We start from the raw sequence: 26,306 nt of genomic DNA on the forward strand, positions 1-26,306 counted from the left end.
GGTTGGGCACCGCCGAGGGACCTTCATCTTCTCCAAAGCTACAAGGAAGCTACAAAGCACACAGTTCACGAGGCCCCGTGCCGACAGCAAGTCATAGAACAACGCTCCAGGATTTGGAGTTCTTGTTTAATTAAGAGAGAGAAATCTTACTGAAAAATGCAAGGAAGTCTTGCAGTCATTACACTCCCGTAGAGTTTTCATTTAAAGACTTACTAAGTTTTTTTCCACCTTAGGCTCCATCACCAGAGTGCAAATAGAACTGCAGAGCGGCTGCAGATGGGGACTGGTAGCCCTGAATAATTTCATTTTGTTTGAAGGTATAAACTTTTCTGCCGTAAAGGCTTTCGCTTGGATTATCTGGGCACAAGTGAAGGTCAGTGTTCCTTTACTCTCTCTTCCCGGGTCTTTGATCCAGTGGCATTTCCCCGCTCGTTGGTTTTTCTCTTTTTCAACTCCTCCTCTCTTAACTTTGAGGTTTTTCATGGGATTAAGTTTAAGCCGTACGACACCCTCGTCAAGCATCTTTTTTTTCCCCAGGAATATACTCAAGCCAAAACTTTAACCAAAATAGCCTCCCGGCAGGATCAAGTGAAGGAGAGGAGAGGGCCGGAGAGAAAGGAATACAGAGGCAGATGGCTTTGCTGCTCGAAAACACCAACAGCCAGATGAATAAAACATTTGAGTAGTGAGGGAGTCATGACATCTGGCTGAGGAGACACTCTCCTCATTCTGTCTCTCTTCCTTTTTCCCCATTCTGTCCATTCCTGTACGCACTTGCATCCCTATCCTCCTCATCCCCTCTCCTTCTACCCATTTTTCGCTTTCTCTTCCCCACTGTGGTCACGGGGGTTCAAGCGGTCACTCAAACAGACGGAAACAAGCTTGTGCCTCCGCTTGTTTCTCAGTTTTGCTCCACCGTTGCACTCCACTACCCTCCTCCTCCTCCCCGGCGCGGTGTGTGATGGTGTGTCCCCTCCTCTCTGTCCTGGAGACATGCCTGTGCAGGAGATGGCGGTGAGTCCTGTTAAGTCCCTGTACTGGGAGCAGTTCCCCCCCATGTCGCAGCGCCGCGTCTACTGCACTCCCGTCTACCACGAAGGCCTGCTCTACGTGCTTGGGGGCTGCAGCGAGACTGGCATGCCTCTGGACAGCGTCGAGGTCCTGGATGTAGAGAGCCAGACGTGGAGCCAGCTGCCGCCGCTGCCTACTGCGCGAGCAGGAGCCTCGGCTGTGGCGTTGGGAGGACAGGTGATGGTGCTTGGGGGAATGAACCAACAACAGACCCCCCTGGCATCTGTGGAGATGTACCACCCGGATGAGGGCAAATGGGAGACGAAGTCCAGCCTGGGTCAGCCATCCATGGGAGTCACTACCATTGAGAAAGGTAGGAAAGTTGAATTAATGTGTGTAATGCTGCTTTTCTGATTATGAATGGGATTTGGGTGTGTTGACTGATTGGAATTGCACTGCACAGAAACAGAGCAAGCTGCTGAATGATGGTTATTGTGCAAGGGCATGCAAAAAATGGGCATTCTTGCAGGGCTTACTTGGTCATCTACTGTGACTCCAGATGTTACTGACCAGTCTTTCAGTGCGTTTTCTAATGAGTGTACTCAGTTGTAAATTTATGCTCCTTCCTGACTGTCAAAGACTTAGATATCTGTGCAAATTGATGGAATTAGTCTGTGGTTTGTCTGATTTTTGTGGGTTTCAGCTTGTCTTCAGGTTTTTTCCAAGCTGTAGGTTTAGTGTTGCACACTGTCAATTGTGCAAATCCACTGAGAATTGGTGTCCATTCTTATTGCTGCATTAACAGAATGGTATTAAAAAATGAATTGTCTAAACTCCTCCCCTAAACAGCATTGTGCAATCATAGCTTAGCAATTGTGACCAGGCATGGCCGATCTGTCAGGCTTTGGGTTTTTTTCTCAGTGATCGAACCGATTCATGTGGATCTGTCGGACAATATTTGGCATGCTAAGAGTTTATAAGATGTGGTCTTTTATTTGTGTGTTTGTCCGTTCTGATGTAAGCCACTAAAATTACATTCCCTGGCTAAGTAGCTACTTAAGGCACCACCGCTCCTAAGGCAGGAGTTTTGGTTACAGGTTACATCATAATATGAGCCATTCAGGACCAGTGCGTGTTGTAACAGTGCCAGAGTTTATGTTAAGGTTAGCTAACAGCTCTGATTTGCTCTTATTTGGATTTGAGGAAGGTTTATTCAAGATGACTTTGGCAAACTTGGTTTGTACTCATGCTCAAATCCTTTTGTTGTGTAAAGTATGAATTTAACTTTTGGGTTGTTGGTCACAGTAACTTTTAAATATGTGTTTCTATAGTAAAGTACATCTGAACACTGTTCTGTTAGAAAGAAATAACAGTCTGATCTTCCATCTTTTGTTATAATGCAGCAGTGTGATAGCCTAACAGTGCTGTTCCTTTATTTCCATGTCTTCTATGCACATTATCAACTTTTGAGTTGATAAAGTTTTTGGTTTGGGACATGTAGCTTTGGCCCCAATCTTTGTTGCACCATTACATAGTACTAAATGCATGTAGCCATGAAATGCATTTTCAAGACTGCCATGCAGGTTTTTAATTCTCATATGAGGCAGCCAGAAACCAAAAAGTGTCAGCTGGAGAAGAAGTTTTCAACTTACTTGCTCAAATGACTTGCAAACTTAAGTAAATAACTTGCTAAAGTTGCCAAAAAGTCCCTTTCCTACTGCACAAAAAACTCCACCAACACTCACCGACATGTGGTTTTTGTATTTAGTGGGAAATGTTACAATCAACATTTACATCCAGCACAAATGACTCGACGTGAAAGTGACGAAGTGAAAGAGAAGTAACCACCATAACATTTTCGCTGGCCACCTTACCGCTCTCTGCTGTTCACTAACCTGTTTTCATGCCTGTCATGACTGTGAATGTAACACACCAGTTGAAGAACAGAAAGGCATACGAGTATGCTGCAGAGCTGTGTACACTACTCTAGTCTACTGGCAATAAAAAAGGAGTCTGTCGCCTATTTTTAACATGTTTTCCCGAGTTTAAAAACATTTTGGTGGGAAATAAGTAAATTATGGTGTGTCTGAATCTGTCTTAAGAACCCATTTCAGAGAGTAATGGAGGAAACGTTTCTTTTTTCATTTCTGAATACTCAGAATAAACTAAACTCCATGGACTTTAGATTAAAAAAAAATCTCTGCTTTTTAGAAAGGTAGTGCTCTACATTACAGGTTTCATCCTTTTCTTTACTTCAGCCTAAATAACCTATTTGCCTTGGATCACTGGCAGATAGTTGGTGTTTCTGAGTCAAGAGGCGTGCACAAGTGGTTGTGGATATTTGTTATTCACATACACATTAGATGTATACAGTCTCTGTTTGACAGGTGTACTAGATTGCAGTGCTTGTAGAGCGTTGAATCGATTTCTGTTCTGATATTCTAAATGCGTCAGTGCGGGACTCTGCCTTCACCCCATCAATTAGCCTAGTGCCAAAAACTTCATCCAGGCTCATTATGAACTGATTATGCCGTCGCTTTGACACATTAGACTTTGAAACAACAACACCAACAACAAACTCATTCCTCTGAAGTGGTGAAGTTAACTAATTAGCCGTTCATTTTGGGACAAGCCCCTCCAAGCCTTTCAGTGACTGTGAAGCTGGTAAAGTGTCTCTGGAGTGGAAGCTGTTCGCTTGTGACTGAAGCTGAGCGGCTTTGAGATCGATGGCTGCTCACACAAATCATGAAGCTGGTGCTTAACTTAGGCTCTGGTTTAGTTAATATTGCAGTGAAGCAGTCTCAAGATTACCAGGATGTGATGAGGTGTCAATAGTTTGTATGTGTGTGTTTGTTTTAAGTCTCCTGTGATATCTCAGCTTGTGTGTGCGCTACCTTGTGTGCTTTAGCCGAATGTCAAACATGGCTCATGTGGAAGAGCCGGTTGTCACGCAGTCTACCTCCACTGAATAAACATACTGGACTTAACACTCATTCCCCGGGCGTGTGAAGGCTATCGGAGGTTGTGCATGTTGGCACAGAGGAACGAAGAGTCGTGAGAAAGCGAGGAAGAGAGAAGAGTGGGAGGAAGGAAGCAAGAAAATGAAATGATCACAGGTCATTATAGGGGAGAAGATATACCATGTATATAAAGCCAAAATGTCTAGAGAGAGTTCAGATATTACATTGATGAAAGTCTGAGGGCTGACGATGAACAGAGAGAGAGAACAGAATTTCTGCACTGCAGTTTCCTGTGTTTACATCTCCGGCTGCACGCTGTTGAGTGCCGACTTGATAAACCGAGAACTCAACATGACCTTTCAAGGTAATAGAGACAAAGTGGAGAAGTATTTCTGTGATGTGCATTTCTGTTCCATATGCTGATCTTCCAGCATGTATGGGATGTTGTATTCAGTGCATATCAAGCATTACATGCTGGATTAAAGAGGTATGAAGTAAAATTAAAGGCAAGGTATGAAACTATAAATCTGTAAAACTGATGTGCACACCTGAATTCAAAAAGACAGCAATTTATTTGCATTCACACATTCTACTGAAAAAGAATTGGCCAGTAAAAAAAAACCCAAAACTTCAGGCCCAACCCTACATAATCCTGCACAATTTTTGTCCAAGCCCGACCCACCCGAATATGTATTGTAAAAATAGGCCTATAGTGTAAAAAATTTTATATATTATAAATATCCTTAAATATTAAAACATGTATTATAAGCTAAGGGCTGGTGTTTTTTCTCACATCGCTTCTTCTAATTCTCTTCCTTCTGTTTGTCATCTTGTGCATGACATGTTTGGCAAAACAGGCAGCGTCCCTTGGGCGTGTCCAGTACGCACGATGATGGTGAAGCAGCACATCGATGTTGATCACCACTCTCCACTGCATGTTGTTTTACATCTCCTCCACTGCTGCCTTGCACCCCCCTTTCTCTTCTCTGTTTTGCGTCCCTCTGTCGTCTGCGCTCTCTCCCTCTCTCCCATAGTTTATCTACTGTATTGTAACCTGCAAACGTTTGGATGTCCAACTTAGTCGCTTACTGCTCACACTGATGGAAAAGCCATCCATTGCGTGGAAGCTATCCTGGATGCTACGATGTTATATCACAGTTAAGGCCAACATTAGGCACTCTGACTTGCTCTGTATTGAATTTGGGGAAGTTTAATTAGGCAACCTGAGACAAATGAATTACCAATGATAGCGTTATGTTTGCAAAGGACTTATATGGAAAAATATCTACCAGAGAGCAGTGTTTTGGATGAAACTCTGCAGTCTGTGGTGTGTAATGAGCATGGAGACGGGACATGCTTTCAGTCCAGAAACTAGTGCAGTTCTGCTCTGTTGCCCTGCAGTCAAAACACTTCCCTAAGTGGATGCTGTCATACTCATTAAAGAAAAACTCCCATTAAAGAAAAGCTTAACATTAACAGCTTAAGCCCTCATGTTTTCATGTACGGTGAGTGCTCCAGGGGAGATACACAAGAGTGTGTTCGTCCTCTAAGCAGCCCCAGCAGGAAAATATACAGTATAGGAAATTTAGAGTAAGGAAAAAAAGCTGAATATGCTTTAAACCAAACACACTCACAGATTGCCCCCAGGCTCTGGCTTACTCCCAAGGGTCTGAGGAGGGCTCAGCAAGGGCAACGGGTATCTGCAAAGGGCCAGGAACCTCCCAAGGGTCTGGGTGCAGCCTGGAGCAGCAAAACAAATGAGTGCAAAGGCAAGAGCTGGCAAGGCAAGCCTGACTGACGTCCCTCTGAGCTCTCATACCCCCAGGGGGGACAACTGTTTTTTTTTTAAATTTTTAAAAATATATTTATTTACGTGTTTTATTGACATATTATTAATTATTTCTTATCCAATTATTCACACTCTTCTTCTTCTTATTATTATTATTATTATATTTATTATTATTTCACTTATTTTATTTTCTTTATATCATTGTTTTTTCCGATTATTATTATTTGCTCAGTCCTTCTTTTCTCTTGTCTCTTCTTTATCCATCAAAATCATACACGCACTCATATACATACATGTTCGCCTATGCCAAACCATTCCTAGTAACAACAACCAGTTTGCACATTTTTTATTCCAGCAATATTAGTTTTACATCTTATTCTTTATTTTTGTTTTGTCTATATGTTTTGTCTCTTTTCAAGTATCCTATATTGCTGTTTATGTCTACTCCAATATATGTATTGTTTGGCATTATCTCAATTTTGTATAGTGCCCTTTGCACTGATAAATAGGGAAAGAAAAGAAAAGAAAAGAAAAGAAAAAAAGAATACATTTGGGACAGCAGTCTAACACTGTTCATTTACAATTGTTTTTTAATCCACACTGTTTCCAGTTGTCAGTGATTATAGAAGGAAGATGAAATGTGGTGCAGTTGATAATCAGCACCACCAGTAAATCCTATGGAATGTATTAAAGTGAGACACCCAGTGTTAATCAGTGAGGATTATGTCTGCTGTTGTGCGTTTTGATTGTAAGACTTATGTCATCCAGTTGTTTATTACAACAGGGAAACTGCAGCATTGTCACTGTAGAAACAGTACATTTTTTCTGACGCCTTACGACATCTGTGTGACAAATGACCAACTATATGACCACCGTGTGTTTATGTGTGTATACAGTGTCTGTCTGTGGGGCACCTTGATGGCTGTATGGTGGGTCAACAGCCATTGAACGCCAATGGCTATTAGTATAGATAGTAAGGAAACTCGCTTTAATTGGGTACCGCACTTGACAATACTTGGATTATACTCCACATGGATATATACACCACTGTTACCTGAAATATGCAGTGGCACAGTTACCATCCCTGCAAAAGCCCCAGGATTTGGAAAAAAAACTTGAAAAAAACATTATCCAAAACCCTGTGCACAGTCACGTCTAAGAAAGTTTGCCTGCGGCTGAATCTCGTGAAACTTCTGTGGTTTCAGCTGTCCTTGAGGGGATACGGAATTTGACTGAGAATCAGCTTGAAGCCAATGGAGGTGCAGAGCGGTGATTAGAGTGGTTGTGCGCAGCATGTGCAAAAACAGGCTTCTTTACACCATGTTGCTTCATTTAAATAATCTGTATAAAATGAAAGTGGTTTTTGACAAGTTTTTAGTGAAGCAGTTTCAACAAAATGTTTACCATGAGGTTACAATGCCTGTGAAGGGGTTAATTTTATGTTAAGAAAAGACAACAGCCTCATCTACAGATAAAGGGATGAGCTGAAACACTCCATGCACTACTAGTGAAAAACAGCACTGCTACTGACTGTTTCGACCTGTTTATCACTGTCAGAGAGATCAGAGTCACATAAAAAAGATGCAGCTGGAAGATAAAGATCTTCAGCTCAACTTGAACCAAAGACATCACGTGTCGGACCACTGATCCAGCTGAACACCCTCACACTCTGAGCGCCTATAGTGTTTACATCCTCCTACTAGTTCTGTCAAGCTGTCAGGACTATGTGTGCGTGAATGTGTGTCTGAAGAAACAGAGTTAAGCTTATTGTTTACTGTGCTGCAAGCCTGGGATTAAGTTTGTGTCAAAAACAATCTGTGCTGGGGCAAATAAGACAAGTATTCCTTACTTTAAGTATCCATTTATGATGAAAAATGAGAGGTCAAGTCAAATGAGAGTGACCAAACTGGAAAAGGAAACATAAAATAGAAGCCTTTGTGAGCAGAAAGTTCAATTTGGGGATACTACTCGAAGGGATAGAGAAGTTGGAGCCTGACATTCTTGGTGAATGTCATGTTTTATGAACATTATAAAGATTGGGGGCTATCACCTGTGGTCGCTGTTGTAAAGTGGAAGTGCTTAAGCCAGCTGAAATACAAAGGATATAAACTTTGCATTTTCTTTGACCTTACGGCAGAGCAGCTGAAAAGGCAAGCCTCATTGGATGAGCTGAAGGCGCTCTTACACATGACTGATCTCTGCTATAGCCAGCCAAGATGCTCATCGCCTTTGGGAATAAAACTCATGAATTTACATCAGCTTCAACTTTGGATGGTGGGCTCTCATGGACTGGACTTGTTTGTGACGCTTGGGAGAAATGTTTATAGTTTATTCATATACATACAGTATACATACTACATAGTTACGTAGACTTAATGCGAGGTGAACAGAGGATGCTGTGTGTCCGAGGCAGAACATACCACAACCTTGCAAAGCGATGGAGGAGGGAAATCGAGGAGAGGGAGCTCTGTTAACCCTTTGAAACCTGAGCACATTGGCTTTATTTCTTTCAAAAACATTGGGAAAAGGCAACAAGCAACTTAACAAGACTCAAAAAATAGAAAAAAAGGAAACAGTGAGGAGAAAAGTGGTAAAAAAAAAAACCAAACAAGCAAGAAAATGCAGACAAGAGTGCTTATAATGAAGTAAGTGTTGTTTGTAGGATTACCCACAACGAATGTGTACATTATATTGTAGGCTTGGCAGCAATGTCAAGTTGCTTTTGTCGGGTGTTGGGTTTTTTTCTTTCTTTACTGCAGCCAAGAGGTTTAGGTGCAAAAACTGGTAAAATACACACGCTTTCATGTGTATACAGAGAGACTTGCGTGTGTTTTGTTTTTGGATGTGCTTTCAGCCAGCATCTACACATCCTCCATTAATGCTCTCTGATGTCTGGGGTGAACCTTTGTGTATGTGTGTGTGTGGGCGTGGGCGTGGGTGTGCGTGTAGGCGTGCGTGTGCGCATGCGTGTCTTTCAGATGGTTGTCCGATGATTGACATGTCTTGACCTGCTCTCCTCTCCTCTCCTCAACCTAGTATCGCTGTTCCTTGGCAACAAGTGTGTGACTACAGTGTTTCTTTTTAGACTTATCAGAGGGAGCAAGCACACTAGTTGTAAATGTCTGTTTGTTTGTGTCGGGCAAAGCCACAGACAGAGAATGTGTGTGTCAATTCTGTGTACTACTAAATTAGCAGCCTGAAGAACACACGTGTGTGTGTGTGTGTGTGTGTGCGCACACTTGTGGCACCTTTTGCTGCCTCTGTTGAAACCAACATCATGTGTGCGTGTGGATTTCTCTTTTATCCTCCGGTTCTCTCTTTCTGGCTCTTCATCAGTAATCCCAAATGCTGCTGTATAGAAATCCCTAGTCTCTCCGCTCAAACGTTTGCCCACTTTGGTTTTTCTTTTCGGCTCTGCCCTTTTATATCGTCTTTCCCCTCTCACCTCTTTTACTTCACTCAGCTCAAGGCTCGGATATTACACACTTCTTTCTTCTTTGGCTTAAGTCAGATGCATGAAGCATTGCATATAATAAATGCAATCCTCTACTGCTCTCGTACAACAGCTTTTAGTCCTCGTCACACCTTAGAGTAGCCGATTTTTAATTGCTACTGTAGCATGACTCAAAAGTGTCATACCCGCACTGCATAGATGAGCATCGTTTCCTCTTCCTCTGTGATTAACGACCACTGCCTTCTCCTTAGTCAGCCGTTGCCGTCTGTCTGTCTGTCAGCTGGCCTGCACTCCGCCACTGACTGAAAAATAACTGTTCCGCAGCGCTGTCAAGCTCCTGAAAGATATAAAGTGTGTTTCTACAAGGAAGAAGATAAAGGTGCGCTGTCATGGCTTCAAAGTGGCAGAGGAGAGAGAGTTCTTTGGGGAGGGGAGGGAAGAAAAAGGTGTGAAGTCGGTTACAAACAAAATCCCAGGAAAGACTCCACTCTCTCCGCTTGAGAGAGAGAGACAGCGGAAGATTTACATATACTGCACTGTGTTTTCTGCACATTTACATGACCCGGTAGTCGTCTCTGATTCTTAGAGTTTAATTAAATACGTGTCTACTTTCTTTGTGCTTCACAATTTCCTATTGCAACAGCTTTTCTCCTGCTTATTTTTCTTGAACAAGCTGTGATGACCTGGTTTCTGGGCTCCTGGAGCTTCAGACTGCATTATTAAAGAGTCTGTCGTTGTGCTAGGGGTGCTGTAATGTGCTCTGTGATATGATTTTGATTTTTTTTTTGTGATGTGTTAGTTTTGGTTCAATTTGGTCATTTGATGGATTTCTATTTGAAAAGAACAAACTTAAAAACATGTTAACCCCGGTATACACTATGCAAGTGTGGACATGATTAGCTTGGGGGGGGGGGGCGCCTGGCAGAGATCTGTGCTCCACTGAATACACTTTCTACTCATACTGTAGTCTTGTAAATAGTAAAGACCAAAGCAGTGAATATCTTAAAGTATAGCTGTTCCAATAAAACAACATAAGTCCTTGCAGGACAAGGGATAAGAGACATCTTTCCAGGGTTTCTAGGAGAGCATTCTTTTGTCAACACTGATGCCAAGTTAGATTCTGTCTGTATGTCCATGTTAACAAGGTAAAGAAGAGTTAGAGGACACAGCGGGAAAGATTCCTCAGCAGTTTCTGCGTATCTTTATCAGCAGTTTCTGTGAATCAAACGGTTGCTCTTGCAAAGGACATTTAACTATCCATTGTGTGGGGTTATCTTACACGTTTTCAGTGTGTGCTCTCAAAGGTTTTCAGCAGCAGCCGGTTACAGATCTGGACTTTGCTCCTCGATCTGCTCCAGTGTACACCCTCTGTGCCTTTGTGCATTTATATTGATATTATTCAGCCTTCTATCTACATCCTGTGTGGAGCCACAACTGTGTACTGCAACACAAAAATTTTCCTTTCAACCAACCTGATACTTAGATTTTTTTGTCTTTGAGAAAAAAACAACATGTTTTTTCCCCAAACACTTTCTCTTTAGAACAGAGCAAGGTGGCATCTCAGTAAACATGCAGCAAACAGGATACTGAGGCCAGCAAGTTTGCTGATGTGTAATAATGCTTTGCAGCTAAAAATGTTTGTGCACACAGATGTCATTTGCACATGTAGCAACATTTTATCGTGATTAAGATATTTTGTGTATTTATAAAAGGTTTTGTGCAGACATAATTTGTTCATGTACAACAAAGTTTTGCTGCTGTACAGATATTTAATGCATGTGCGAAAAAGCTCTATGCATACAGATTTAATTTGCACGTGTACCAGAATAACTGTAGAAGTGTTTTTTGCTTGTGTGAAAAGGTTTTTGCACACACATGTAATTTGCATGTGTAAAAAACTTGTTTTGTAGCTAGAGAACTATTTTGTGCATGTGTAAAAAAGTTTGTGCGCACAAATATATCTGCACATGTGTAACTTTTTTTTTTTTTAATTTTTACATTTTTACAGTTTTTAACTACTTTTAGCAAACTAATGCTATTTAGGGACATCTGGCCCACCTGTCCAGCTGTTTTCATCAGCTGACTTAGCTACATTGAACATATGGTGCTTGATTAATGTAACACATGATAATTGACTAAGGAAGTAGCTTAGCATTTGCAGCTCTAATATGTTGTGACCAATGACATTGTGGCCAGAACTGACACACAATATGTCAAGTTGGCAGGCGACCACAGTTTAGGTGAAACATGGACTGAGTGTGTCTGTGACATCAACATTAATCCCTCTCAAAACAAGCACAGACCCACTGTAACCCATGATGATGAGGAAACAGATTTGCCCCATTCACGTTTACTTTTTTTGATCTATTAAGTGCCGTGCACATTTTACATGCGAAATACATTAATATATGCTAATTTGTAAAACAAGATAAGCCAAAAAGCCCTGTTAGTTCTGGAAAGCAGAATCATGAAAATAGGGGAATAGTAAAGCCGAGGCTCTTCGTAGTCACGATCGCACCTGGAGAACTATTGCAGAGTCATTCTCACATACATTTGTATTTCTCACAATACTGTAATGGTTTCAAAATAAGCAAAACATGCATTTTCTGTAATGATACACTCAAATATCAGCACACACTCACAGTTCCTGTTGAGGATGTTAAGGCTCTTTGATCTGATTTCCTGATCCTCTGCCTGCATAACAGCTCGTCAATGACCAACACACACACACACCCACACACACACACACAGACGCAAATAACCATGAGATCACTGGGGCCATTTTGGAGATCTCTTTGCTTTTAGCTTCAAATGAGCTGGATGATGCTCATCACAGAAGCCAATTATGGTGTATATTTTCTGTGTGTGTGTGCATGCATTTGTAATTTGTGTGTTAGGTGTGTATGCATGTGTTCACTTTTTCCCTGCAGTGGCATGGTTACATATTCTGTTATTAATTATCGTACGAGATTTTTACAATATTCTGAGCTTTTTTTATGATTCAGAGGTTGTCTGCACACAACTCTAAACATGGATGTGACTGAGATGGTGGCTAACAGTTAAATGTGCTAACAACGTTAACAGTGCTGGCAAGGCAAACAGTGTTGGGGGAGAGACTCTCAAAATATCAGTGGTAACCTTTGTATGATGGAGTGCAGAGTGATGGCAATTTGCTAGCCAGTAAGATACCACTCACATGTGACCTGAACACAACAAAAAACAGAAGCTTGGATTACAAGATAACACATGGGACTCACATGTGACTGTAACACAACAAAAAGCAGAGAAGCTCAGATTACAAAACACACACAGACAGCGTGACTTAATTCTCTGCTGAATATACCACTCATCTTTACATAAAAAAATGTTGTTTGCTGCTGTATTAATACTCAGAATGCTGCATACTACTACTTTAAAAGTAAGTCCGTGGTTTTATGCACACACACAAAGACACAGCACACACCACCATTCAAACTATCTTTAGATGCTCATTGAATGCTCATCTGAGCAGCTTGTTCACATCATGAATATGTAAATGAGCTGTTCTTTTTAAAGCCATGATTATTTGTACAAACTTAACCCAACTTTCAAAAAATGTTCCTTTTAAAAGGACATTTTTCTGAGAAGCTTATATTCATGAGGGCGGAAAAGCCTGAGATAATGACATCAAAGTGACATTTGTCTGCAGAGACTTTGCACTCATACTCAGTCTGTTTTGCTTGACAAGCTGTTCTGTTTCAGTGATAAAACACTAAGGCTTGTGCTCGGTACAAAGTTTCAAACTTTTCACTTTTCATGCACCTTCGTAAAGCCCTAAATCCACAGCGCTGAGCACAGTGGTTTCTATTCTAGGTATCAGTCTCTGATGACGGAGGCTCTGATAGTGTGGCCCGGCTGAGCTGAAGTTTAGATGTTCTGCTGGAGGGCACAAGCTGGAGTTTCTGCATATTCATGTCACATCCAACACTATATCACTTAGCATGAGCAGCAAGCAGCTGATAGAAACATCTGCATTTTCTTTAGACTCTTCTTGTTTGTGTTTGTCTAATAATAACTAATAACACAAGCAAGACTATTATAACTTTTGACCTATAAAACAACTCCTCTTACAAATTAAAAGTTGAATTCAAAACAATTCAGACTTACTTGGCCTCATATTAACACAAGCTTATGGTGGTTAATGTTGACAGGGCTGGTAAAGTTTTCACATTGTATATCTGTGTGAGTGTGTCATCATGGCAACATGGTCTTAGTGACACGTTTAAGCAGAAACTACTACTACTGTTACTACTTTGTCAGTTTGTCTGTGAACAGATTTTGTCATTGTGGTAGTAGGGGTGGGTGGAAATTGAATATACCCGATGTGTCACTGCTTGTTCCACGTACAATGTATAAAATGTCTTGATTGTGGACATTGCGTATAAATTGTATAATCTTTTTAGCCACCGGCATGAGAATTGCTTCTGTGTTTTGTTTTTCCCTCTCTCTCCTATGGAGCTCCAGACCATGATTATATAGTCACATTTTTTAACTGTAATTCCTTTAATAATTTTGTATTTTAGTAGTTTGTAGTAGTTCAGAGGATATTTCAAAATATTGAAATATATATTGTGTATCGCAATATAGCCTACAAATATCGTGATGTTATTATAAAGCCATATTGCCAAGCCCTATGTGACAGGTACCTCATTGACTATAATTGCTCTGAAATTTTGCAGATATGTTGGCATTGCCAGCATATTTTGACATTTCTCATTCAGCAACCGCTGAATGCTCACCTTGAGTTGAGCAGGAACTTGTGGGCGGGGCCAATGGGAGAAATATCACTGCGCATATGCAGAGGGCTGCATATTGTCGAAGTAAACCCAGAAGCTGGAAACTTTTTCTGGCCTATGCCCCAGGCAATCAGATCCATTGGAATGAAAAGGCGTCATCTTGGTATCTTATTATTAGGATAGAGCACATAAAATATACAGGGACTTTTTGAGCTATCCAAAAAAAAAAAAAGTTAGCAGAAAGTTTAGGGTCAACCACTCAGAAAAACATTGTTTTTTTAAATTCATCATTTTCCACTGTTGCTCAGGGAGAAATCTACTGCAGAAGAGTCTAAGATATTTCTCCACTGATGGCAGCCTCCATAGACCAGAGTGCAATGCAGTTCTGAGCACTGCTTGAGGTTGTTCTCAACTGGAAAAACACCCTCACTCTTATCAGTATAAGCACTGCCATTGCTTTCTCTACTTTCACATATATAACTGCAAAAAAAGTTCAACAAGATTCTTCTTCTGTCAAAAGACTCAAGTAAGAATCTCAAAGCAGAAGTAGATGAGAGCTGCAGAGTAAAAGTGGCTAAAAAAATAAATAAAAGACAGCCTGACAAGAAGAAATAACTCCTGGAAGTGCAGCAAACATCAGAGGTTGATGATGCATAACAACTTCAGATTATCCGAGAGTGCCGATGTCCTTTAAGAGCAAATAAGTTGAGTGCCTTCACAGTGAAAACACTCTGATCATATTCTGTGTTCCACTGCGACCCAGCCGAGCCATAAGTCTAGACCTGAGGGGCTTGTGAAAAAGACTGAGGTGCTGACTTTTAATGTTGAAGCCTGGATTACTTATGCTGGGAGCCTGGAGTCTGATGATACTCTCCATTTACTGTAGACTCTCATGGCAGCGCCTCATCCTCTCAGCCAAAGCGCTTTACCAGGGGAAGCCTGGAGCCCTGCTGAGGCTTTCATTAGAAGCTCCGAGAGGGGATGATTACAGAGGAAGACCTACACAAACAAGAGCTGGCTGCCTGGCAATGCAAAATCCGACGGCATAAAACAACAACACTCACAAGTGTTTCTTGATGTGGATGCCGAGCTCTCTGTGATCAAGAGGAGAGGAGGAGATGTGAATGAATGAGAGAAATGAGATGCAAAGGAAAAACATGAAAAACACGCAGGCTATAGGAAGCAAAAGTGTAAATATTTTGACTCTTAAAGCTTTTGTTCAGTTCGATGAATGCTAATTTGATACACGCAGGCACATTCATGTTAATTTCTAGTTGACTGGTTGCTGCTGCAGCAACTTGCTTGACAAAGCCGAGCGGCGGCGAGGCCTGGCAGGAAATGTTAAAAAAGAATAAGAATGAGCGCAGACATTAGAAATACAGACATCCGATGACTGTAGGGGGGCAGTGATTTTGAGCACATGCTGTGCTTCACTCTTTATGTTTTGTAATACCAAAGCTTTAGGTTGGCAAATAACGCTCTTCTATCCCTTTCTGCATTCAGACAGAGGTCGGGCTTTTGAAGCCATGAAATTTTAAGGGAGTTTTTAAAAAAAATTCTCTTTAAATTTTTCTTTTAATAAGCCTCTCTTTTTGCTCTCTTTTTTTCAGCGTGACATCTCATTATCAACTGAGCTTTGCAACTGCAAGCTTTTTTAAGGCTAAAGACCTGCTTACATAGAGTTTGATTTTAGAGTGATATATTCACAACATTTAACGACAGCAAAATGTATTTTAGCCACCTTAATGTGGCCAATCCTGGCCTGTGAACCAATTTTTAACAGCCTGTGGCTTATCTCTCAAAATATGCTATATGTGGCCTGCCAAAAAATACTGGGTAATCAAGCAAGACCCCTTTGCGTCTTTCCCATTTACCTCACAACAGCAGGACTATCATACAGTTTGTAGAAGTGCACCACGTAGGAACTATGCAGGTGGAACTAAGGAGTTTTCATAAACAGGCATTAAATAAGCAAATGAATGGCTGGCCAACAGCAGAGATTTTCAGCTAGGTGGCAAACATGGCCACAACAAAGGAGCAAAAAGCTGATGGCACGGCTGCCCTTTTTAACTTAAGTAAATACTTTTTCATTGAAAGACTAAACAGTTGTGTTTTTCTCATTTGTGTGTGATTTTTTTCAATTATTCATATGATGCAAGAAGCTATTGGCCCTCAGATATTTTCACATGATCTTTTCTGGCCCTAATTCAAAAACACCCCTGGTGTAGGTGAATGCTCTGTTTGGAATTTTTGCACAGCTTTACGTTAAACACTAACTGATTGAGGCAGCGGTCGACCAGCGACTCCTGGGTTCAACAGTAACTCTTTTCTTTTAACTTGTTCTTTTTTTTTTTTGCTAGATTTCAGGTAATTTTCTCGTTACTGGTTACTTAAAACACATTTTTTTTAAGGAGTTAACGTTGCCGCTACAACAAGGCTGCAAGGCTTCAAAATGTATGAACGGAGTATTAAATACTGTATTTTATGCTGTAGAACAAAGTCGAAATTGTCTTGAGCTTGTGTTAACCACAGACCTTATTTCAGGCATCTAACCAAAAACCTATTAAAAAAAACATTGATTTTGAGTGCTGAAATGCGAACTAATTTCTGCAGTTTAGGACTCATTGCACAACTTTATTAAGACTCTGCTTGGGGAACTAAAGGTGGTCGTGGGTCCCTGTGGTTAAAAAAAAAAAGAAAAGAAGTCGTGTATTTTAAAGTTTAGGAGAACTGGCGAGACAGAGGGATCACCTTCTGAAGACAGTCTGTCCTGACAGGTCGATTTTGCCGCAAGCAGAGACACTGAGCTGCTAGAAACACTCTGTACCATCAGATTTCCCTGCTCTCACTCTCTGTCTGACCTTCTCACAGCGCCATATTTTGGCAGAGAGGTTATGCCCTCTGATACACAAAAGGTACAGCATCAGTCAGCATGGGTCTTGTGTTGCAGTTTCTCTGACTAATGCTTCAGGTTTACATTAGTTTGTATATGACAGGAAAATAAATAATACAATTGCTTCTTGTGGTCTAACAATGTTGGGGTTGGGATGTACCTCATGCTGTATGTGTATTTTTTACAGCTGCACACCTTCTTGTCAAGTCACCGGCAGGTGGCCTCGTTGGCACTTTCTCTGTGATGGCCACTGCTATCACCTGGCTAATAGAGTGAAACAGAGCAGTTAATAAAAACTTGCATTTGAATATGCTGTTTGATTTGATTAGCTCTGGCTCAGTGGCACATTGACAGACAGACACACTGCTGGGAGGCTTATGCTGCATCAGGAAAACTTCCTTGTTATTCTTCTGTGCGGTGTCAGTTTGTATATGCAGCTGATACTCTGTGATCATTCCTCATTTACTGTTTGGCACAATGCAGACTATTACCAGGCCCATCACTGTCCGTTGATGCTCACCCGGCGGTGCTGCAGCAGTGAATGGGAAAGTTCAACTTTACCCCACTGACAGAAGGACACAAAACAGCTGTGGTCATCATTGACTCATATGTGTCCCCTCACATTTAATGAAATCACACCATAGATTTAATTTAAAATTATCTAATTTTATTAGATTTTGGTGGTCAAAGGTCAAGGTCACAGTGACCATCTTATTCTTGTGAACAAAATATCTTAAGAACACTTTAAGGGAACATTTTCAAATTTGACACAGACATTCAATTCGACTCACAATGAACAGATTACCTTTTGTTGGTCATAGGTCAAAGGTCAAGGTCACTGTGACCTTAATAATAATAAGAAATAATAAGATAATTCAAGACAGCACACCACAAATACAAGACAACACAGTGCAACATTGTCAAATAGACTCCAGCCTGTCCCCTTCCCATCCTATTTATATCTGTCTAGAATTAAGTCCCATTATCAGTCCATCTGTTATCACAATTCAGACAATTTTAATTAAGTTCAGGTTTTTTGATAAGCCTCCTCCGATTGGTACCACCGACTCCCACCGCCCCTCACCGCCACTGTCTACAAGTACTTCAAACATTTAAATGTTATAATTTATGGACATTTCATTTTGTCATGAATGTGACATTGCAGAGCAAAGTAAATGAGGCATTACTTAGCACGCATGAAAGGTGTTTCCTGAGTTTGGAGAGGTGTGTGTGTGTAAGCCTCAGTCAGATAAAGCCATGCAAACTGATAGGCCAATATAGTAGGTACTGAAAAGGGGACAAGGCCTGATGTTTAGATGTTGTCTGTGTGCAGAGAGAGAGAGAGAGAGGGAGAGAGAGAGAGAGAGAAAGAAAGGCTGGGCTTATTGTTGTGAGACAGAGTGTGAGAGGAGATTCCTGATGTAATGTTTGTGCATCTGTGTTATTGTACAGGTTAAAGGTTACAACTTGTCACTTAGTCAGCTTTGATTTGTTGGTCGGCAAATTGTTCAGGATTGTTGTTTCTCCTATCTTATTATGTCTGACACCAGCTCAGCATTTATGCTGCATTTACAAAATGTTAGCAGAAGAAGAGGAACAGGAAAATCACCTTTTAGTTCGCCTTGGGAGTGTTCACATTATTCCGGTGGGCTACCACACTGCTCACCTTGCAGTCACTCTATTATTTTTGCTACTTTTTCTGTACTATGTAAGTGTAGCAGTGTGTTAATAAGTAAAACTAAGTGTTGCTGCTGCTGTGGATATAAGACCCTTCAGGTCTGTATAAAATAGCACAGATAGATAAGGTGGTGCAGGACCATTTAAAACCTTAAAAGCAAGAAATAAAAATCAATGAATAAAATTAATTCTAAAATGTTCAGGAAGCCAGTGGGGGGTAGGCCAATACTGGTGTTATGTGATTCCAGTTTCTTTTTGTGGTTGGAAGACACGCAGCTGCATTTTGTACTATATGCAGATGACGCAGTGACGACTAATCTACACCCACATATAAAAAATTACAGTAGTCCAGCTGAGAGGTATTATAATGATAAATAGCTCTCTTGAGATCTTTGGGGGCGAGATAAGCTTTTACCGTGACTAAAAGACTAAACTGGAAAAAGCTAGTTTTCATAGCTAAACTATCAAATTTGAAAGATCTGTCAAAAAACATACCAAGATTTTTAACAAAACGTTGACTGTGAGGTGCTAAAGGGCCAAGAAAACCAGCAGAGTCAACCAATAGGCTTGGTCATCCAAACATGACATTTTCCTGTCTTAATTTCTTTAAGATGAAAAAAGTTTAAATTTATCCAAGTTTAGACATCATGTAAACAGTTAAGCAAAGTTGAAGAAAATCTTTACTAATGTTTTTTAAAGGCAAATATATCTGTAAATCATCTTTAAAACAACGAAACAGAATATTGTGTTTATTGAAAATGGACCCCTTGGGCATCATATACAGTGAGAACAGTATAGGGCCCAAAATAGAGCATTGTGGAGCCCCATAAGTGAGTGGGGCCACTGCCAAGGAATGTTAGCTGAATGGTGATGGGTTCACTTGCTGTTTTACATACTGAAATATACTTTTTAACAGTGATGTGTTCCCTTACTGTTGTATATTCTAAAGTGCATTTATGGTGTGATGCGTTCACTTGTTGTCGTTTACACCAAAGTGCATACTGAATAACAGTTGAACAATGATACATTCACCTTCCACTGGATGTACTGAATTGCATTTCAAAGGCCCATACATTCACTTATTGTGGTGTGTACAATTGTGTTTTTGAAAGTATAGGCCATCACTTAGCTTAGATAGAAATGAACAATTAGCATCCTCTGTGACAACGGATCTTTACACTGAACCATGTGAAATGAATTTAATCAGCAAAATGATTTGTGATTTAAAAATCTAATTTATGTGAAAGGGAAAATGATGGTAAAAGAGAAGAATAACAGTACTTTTATTTGTAGATTCATTAAAGGAAGGGTAAGGAGAAGGAGTGGTTGCAGAAACAAAGGTAGAGAATTGTGTATCTAAATGGAAAAACGCAAAAATAATGACACTAGCATTCAAAGCATATAAAGAGACTTAAAGGGCAGAGGGAGCACTAAAACCTAAGACTTTATAGCAGCCCACATTAACATCCGGTGAGTCTGTGACCAATACACTCAATTCTTGACCCCGCAGTTGTTCGGATGGAAATGGAGATTGATTTTCTCCCTTGTTTATGCACCATTAAGTATTGGGTTGAGGGGCAGCAAGGCCGTGGGTTAAATACATGCGGGGCAGCTCCTTACACACATGCTTACACACAATACACACACATTTTACATTTAACCGCTTGGCTGATGCTGTCATATGAATGCTATGATGTTTTATTTAGGTATTTTCCTCAGGAGCATTTTTACAGACTATTGCAGGAACCAAAGTTGAGACTGTTTCAGTCATTTTTTTTTTGTTTGTTGGGGGGTTATGTCATGCTGCCAGGTTTAAAATTTTAATTGTTGCTTTTAACTACTGGTTAACAGACTTGTTTTCTCATGTGCTCATGAATTATTTTGTTTGGTTTTGGGATTTGTTTTCTGTAATTGGATCAGATTGTGTTTTTTGTTGCTAATGAGCCTCATCGCACAACTAAAAGGGGTAAATTCTCCCATTTAAGTAATGTGTGTGTGGCTGTGACTGAAAACTGCAAAGTAAAAGGATGTATCCAATTCTGATCGTCTCTGTCCCCTCTCTCAAGTCGCCTCTGATCATGCTTCTGCTGCATTTAAGTCTCTTCTTCTCTTTTCTCTTTTCCATTTTCTCACTAATTACAAATTCTCACTTTTTATTATTGTTCATGCCGTCTCTCATCCTGCGTCTGCCTCTGGCCATCACTTCGTCTCCACTTGCACCCCATGCATAATAATAGTGAGCGAGATAATAGAGTATCAGTGTTGTCTTGATGACACTGTCTGAATATGGATGAGAGTCTCATTATTGCTCAGGGCAGGTTGGGGGACAGATAATGATGATTACATTGAGAATGATGAACGCTCGTCTGAAAATAAACCCTAATTTAATCTGTCTAACCTAATTCAAGGTCTGTACATTAATTGAGGTCAGGACAACAACAACAACAGGACATTAGTTTCTTGACCACAGTGTAAAAGGTTCCGCAGGAGCTGATTTTGGGAACAGAGTAGGCAAAGCTGCTTTTATTCACAACTTTGAGAGGGAATAAAAAAGAAAGAAATGGGAGATGGTTGTAGAGAATTAATGTTGGTCCCTGTGGAGGTTGTTTACTTTCTTAAAGCGTCGACTCATCTCTGTAATGGACAACACGGAGCAAACCATAATCTACCCTGTTAAGATAAGATGAAGCTTTATTGATCCTTTTGGGGGAAATTGAAGCTTTGTATGAGGACTGATGGAAAATCTATGAGATAAACTCCAAAAATGATGATACGAAATGGAAATAGAACACCAGCAGGGTTGTATAAACAAGCTGGTACCAATCTTCAGCTCCTTAAAATCAGTGTAATGGTAGGAATGTATAAAATATATTCATATTCATAGACAAACTCGGATACCAGAATATCAGAGATAACAAGACTTTTGTTGCCTCATTTTCAGATGTCATGGGAATAAAGGGGTAATGAGGTTGTGTGCACAGAGCCTCTGTGATTTATATAAGTAAGTTTTATTTTTACCCAAATAATTGCTACCACCTCATGTTGCTGATCACAACCACATATCTACCAGCGGTTCTTTGAAATCATGACACATTGCCATAACTTTGCTTTTGCCGAAACTATCTAAAAGCTCCGACCTTTCCCCCAAAACCAAAGGCGTCAACCTGCATGTGGTTATATGGGAAAAATCAGAGGATCATCAAAGTCATTAGGATGCATCCTCTGGGTACCATGACTGTCACTACCAAATGTTGTTCATAACTGTTGAGATATTTCAGTCTGGACCAAACTGGCATCCACTGACTGGCATTGCCATCCCCAAGGCCATGGCACCAGTTTGGCTTAAAAATTGGCTTAATAGTAGTAAGCCAAGATAGTAAGATTTTACCCACCTGAGAAAGCCTAATATACGCACAAAAAAAGACCGAGTGGGCTGAAAAAAAGTTATCAAAAACCATATGATTAGGGTTACGGTTAGGAAAAGATGCATTTTTAACTTAAAACACCCACAGTTGGTGGCACAAAAGCTGCTGGGAAATGTAGATATTGTGTCAGTAAAAACTTCCAAGGTTTGGTGCAGCAAAGATTGGTAAAAAAGGGGGTTGCCAAAAACAATAGTTGTTGGTTTTGAACAGTTGTTCAAACAGTATTCTGCAGCTTGGCAGACGTCTTATAGATGACATGCCATATGCCATCCCTTTGCCTTCTTGATGACACAAGTCAGAATTTGAATTTATTTTTATTTGATGGCGTCGATGCAATTTCACATAGTTCCAGTACAGAGTATGAAAGTGATGTGTTGCACAAAAAGGTGTATTGCTATTGCTAATTTACAACTCTTTCCCCCAGTTGGAATTTTACAAAGAGACCTAGAGTGTTATTAAAATATTGAGTTTCAAACATCATAATATACAATTATAATGGGAGACACAATAAAACACATTTACATTTACATCACAACATATTGCAATACACATACCACAATACAAATGCTAAAATACACGTTCAACAATATGCCATTACACTTACACTAATACTCCTTGGAAATTTTAACACAATTAGCCAGGAGTGCTGGTTCTGGTTTGCATTTAGCCAGCACTTGACTTTTATTGTGAAGGATTTTCAATCTGGAATCAATTTGATTTCAGTTGATAATGTGTTCCAGAGTTGACAGCCCTTTATAGAAAAAGCTGATAACCAAATTTAGATTTATGATATGTTACTGTTGTCATTCATGCTAATCCCGTGTACCCTGCCACTGTTTTGTCTTTGAATAAATCTGGAAAAAAAGAGGCTCTGTAGCTAAACTGTTAATACATTTGAAAACTATTTTCAGGAAAAAAAAATTAATGAATCTGAAAAAGCTGAGAAGTGATGCCACCGGACATGTTTTCAATACATTATTTTGAGTGCCTTATTATATAAAGATATACAGTGTTTAATTATAGATGGTGATGTTTGAGCTTATATATTATGTCATAGAAATGTGCAAATGTGGTTTGTGCAAATGAATAATGTGAACATCTTCCCCTGCTGGCTGGTTGTCTGGACACAGTTCTTAACGTGTAGGTGGTGGAGCTGACGGCTTGCCACCAAGTACAAAGTGAAGCTGGGGCTTTGGGGCCTTTGGGCACCTCCACCCTCTACCTCACTCTCCAGACATCTCAACTTGTCTTCCTCTAATTCCTCATAATTTTTAATCACACCTCCGTCACCTCCTCCACCTACCTGATGGCTCTACTTAATCCTGGCTCCACCTCGCTCTCTTTACCTCCCACCTAAATTCATTCTTTTGCTCTCAACCACTTTTCTCGACAACATTCTCAATAACTCATCAACTTGATAGAACTGTGATTCTATGAGTGCCTTTTCCAACTAATTACTCATCCAAATCTCTGTGGACAGTATGAGTCATATGCATTTGCATTTAGCTTTTAATGCTTTGTTCATAAAATTCATCCACAGGTTAATGCAAATTATGCACAACAACAAATGCAAATAAGGCAGTGCTGTCCTCAACTCTGCTGTCCCACAATGGACAGTCACTGCTATATTAGGACTATTTTAAATGTTAACCTTTTATTTGTGTTTGGTTATTTTGAGTTTGCAGTGACATTTAGTGAAATGACACTGACGTGCCTCAGTGGAGGACATTTTTAAGCAAGTGTGTACTCACCCAGTTTTCCCCAAAAGCAGCTCTAGGCAATGATACACACTGGTGGCCCTAAACAGCATTGAGATGTAACTATTTGAATTTTGCAGGTACACCCGAATCCTCCGACATGACACCAGTAAACAACATATTCATGTTTGACAATATATTTTGCTGCTTTATAGCAAAGGATAAAAAGGCACAGAAGAGAACAGAATGTGAAATGTCTTCCTTTGAAATATTTTGACTCACTGTGATTTCTTCTGCTTTCTCTTTTATATTTCTGTTTCTATTTGCATTTAGATGTGAGATTTTGAGTGCACTCATGTTGTGTTTTCGTTTGGATCTTATTTGTAGTGGATGTGATGATCATTTTAATGTAATAGAAAAGTAGGTCTACTTAACATAAGTCAGACATGTGGGACTTTGACCTGGAAGTTATGTGCTCTCTGTAGTACAGGTGTGGTTTACCTATTTGAAAAGAAAATATTCTTGGCTTTGATTATTGTTTATTTTACTTCCGTTGTTGTTGTCAATGGGGTGTGAATTTTAGATGTTGTCTCACAATGTTTGTTGTGCAAGTTGACTGGTATGGTATCTGTGTGGGCATAACATAAGTTCATAACACCTCTACAAATTCCAAATGCCACGCAGGCAGTTCACCAGCTGGGGGGAGGGTTACTGTAAGCCCTTACTTAGGCGTCATTTGCATTTTTAAACAGATTACTACGTATATACCTGGTATTCACACTACTTTGACAATTGAAAATGTTACCCTTTGAAAGCGCTGCTGACTGTGTTTTAATATGAAAACTCAAAAGCTTTTTATCATATTGACAATATACCACATTTTACATCAGTTTCAATGTTTATCAATCACAGACATGACAAATATAAACATTTATTTGTAACTCAATTCTTCCCATTTTCATTTCAAAATAATATATATCACATATGCTTCTGTGGACAGAATGCCGTCAGTTGTTAAGACAAGGCATTTTATAGTGAAATATTGTGTTGTGTTAAAATGTGTTGTTGACAGTGCAGTGGCATTTAATTGTGGAAATAAAGGACTAATAGCAGCAGGCAGCTCTGCAGCAGTGCTGCAGCAACAATGCTGTCTGTGTAAACTCTGCAAACTTGCATACAGCAGCTCAGCCAGGTAGCTGTCATGTGCTGCTCATGCAGGCAGTGTTGCTCAAACATGGCCTAATCTGTCTTACTTACCAGTATTTACATCTGGTAAGTAAATACTCCTTACTTGGTGTTATGATTTGAATCATGGTGTGATGTAGGAAGTGCTGGGACTACACGGCTACTTGGTTTTGAATTAAGTTTTGATGGTCTGGCCATTTGCCATCACCTCAAGTGGACCCATGAAAGAGAGACAACTAACGCTAGCTGAATCCTTTGTATAACTAGAGACTAATGCAGCTGTAGAGCACTTGGCTGAAGGTAGCTGGAGTAGCTTGGAAAACAAACTTAACAGTGCAACAGGTTTTAAAAAAAAAATTTGATGTTGTTGTAAAGATGCAGATTGTTTAACTCTGTATAATTTGATTACCAACTCTATTTAGGCTTGTTGATAAAGCAAAAAAAAAAAAAGTCTCGTATTAATAACATTTGATTGTCCAACATACCAACATAATAGCTGCAGTATAATAGTTCATGTTTCCTTCCTCTAAAAGGAGAATTCAAACATCATTTGGACTTCATCTCTTTTAACATGCCTAATTACAGCCAGTCTGTACTCACCCCCCGCTGCCACCAGCATTCATCATCTGTTGTCTGTCTGCTCCACTGGAGGATGCTGTGTGGTGGGACGGGACCTCTGTGCTAAGAAAGAAAGTTTCAGTGGTGATCCAGCTAATATGTTCTCTGGCTTGTCAATCACGTCTCTCTCGCTCTCACATCTCCTATTAAGTGGCCAAGGAACCCATAGAGGTAGGATGATATATTATAGCCTCATCCACACATTTTCTGTCTCACACTCTCACACATACACACACATACAGTATCTGCTAACTGTCCCCTCCCTTAATGCTGCCTGTTCCCTCTGCCATACTGGCTCATTTTTTTTCTCATCTTTAAATCATCTTCCTCTGCTGCTTTCTGTAGGCTGCTCCATCTGCTCCATCTCCCCCCCTGTATAATCTAATCCCTTTATTATTCATATATGGGCTAAATCCACTTATCCCTCTCAGGGATGACGGCAATGTCAGAGTGTGAATACCTATAGGTGGCTTTCAGGTACCTGTACTGGAGGTCTGTGACTGTTGCATAACATTGGCTGTGGGCCACTGATTGCTTCTTTAAATGCACTTAATGACTTAGATGTTTCTGCAAATAAAAAAGACATGGTTCATTTTATTAGATTTGACTGATCATTACCTCTGCTGATGGAGTTAATTGATTTGATGATGTATGTTTCCTAGCTAGCTAAGTAAGTTGTGTAGTCAGCTAGTAATCTTAGTAATTGCGGCATACTAATTAATTCACCCAGTGGAGCTATTAGAGGTAGTACCTTTTATATATTTATAAAATAAATACATTTCCACTGGAGGAACTTCCCTTGGTATAATGCTGGTGTCCTTC

General features: G+C 40.1%; 1 protein-coding gene across 1 annotated transcript in view; it reads left to right on the forward strand.

The window, feature by feature from the left end:
- Nucleotides 1-26,306, forward strand: part of klhdc8b (kelch domain containing 8B) — a 202,704-nt gene that overhangs the window by 49,949 nt on the left and 126,449 nt on the right. Inside the window, exon 2 of the mRNA XM_042492578.2 lies at nt 2-1,384. Within this exon, the coding sequence (XP_042348512.1) occupies nt 994-1,384 (391 nt within the window). The 5' untranslated portion in view covers nt 2-993. The remainder of the gene's footprint in view (nt 1; nt 1,385-26,306) is intronic.

This window comes from Plectropomus leopardus, chromosome 9 (genome assembly GCF_026936395.1).
Source record: "Plectropomus leopardus strain MGB_pleo_1.0 chromosome 9, ASM2693639v1, whole genome shotgun sequence".
Lineage (NCBI taxonomy): Eukaryota > Metazoa > Chordata > Actinopteri > Perciformes > Serranidae > Plectropomus > Plectropomus leopardus.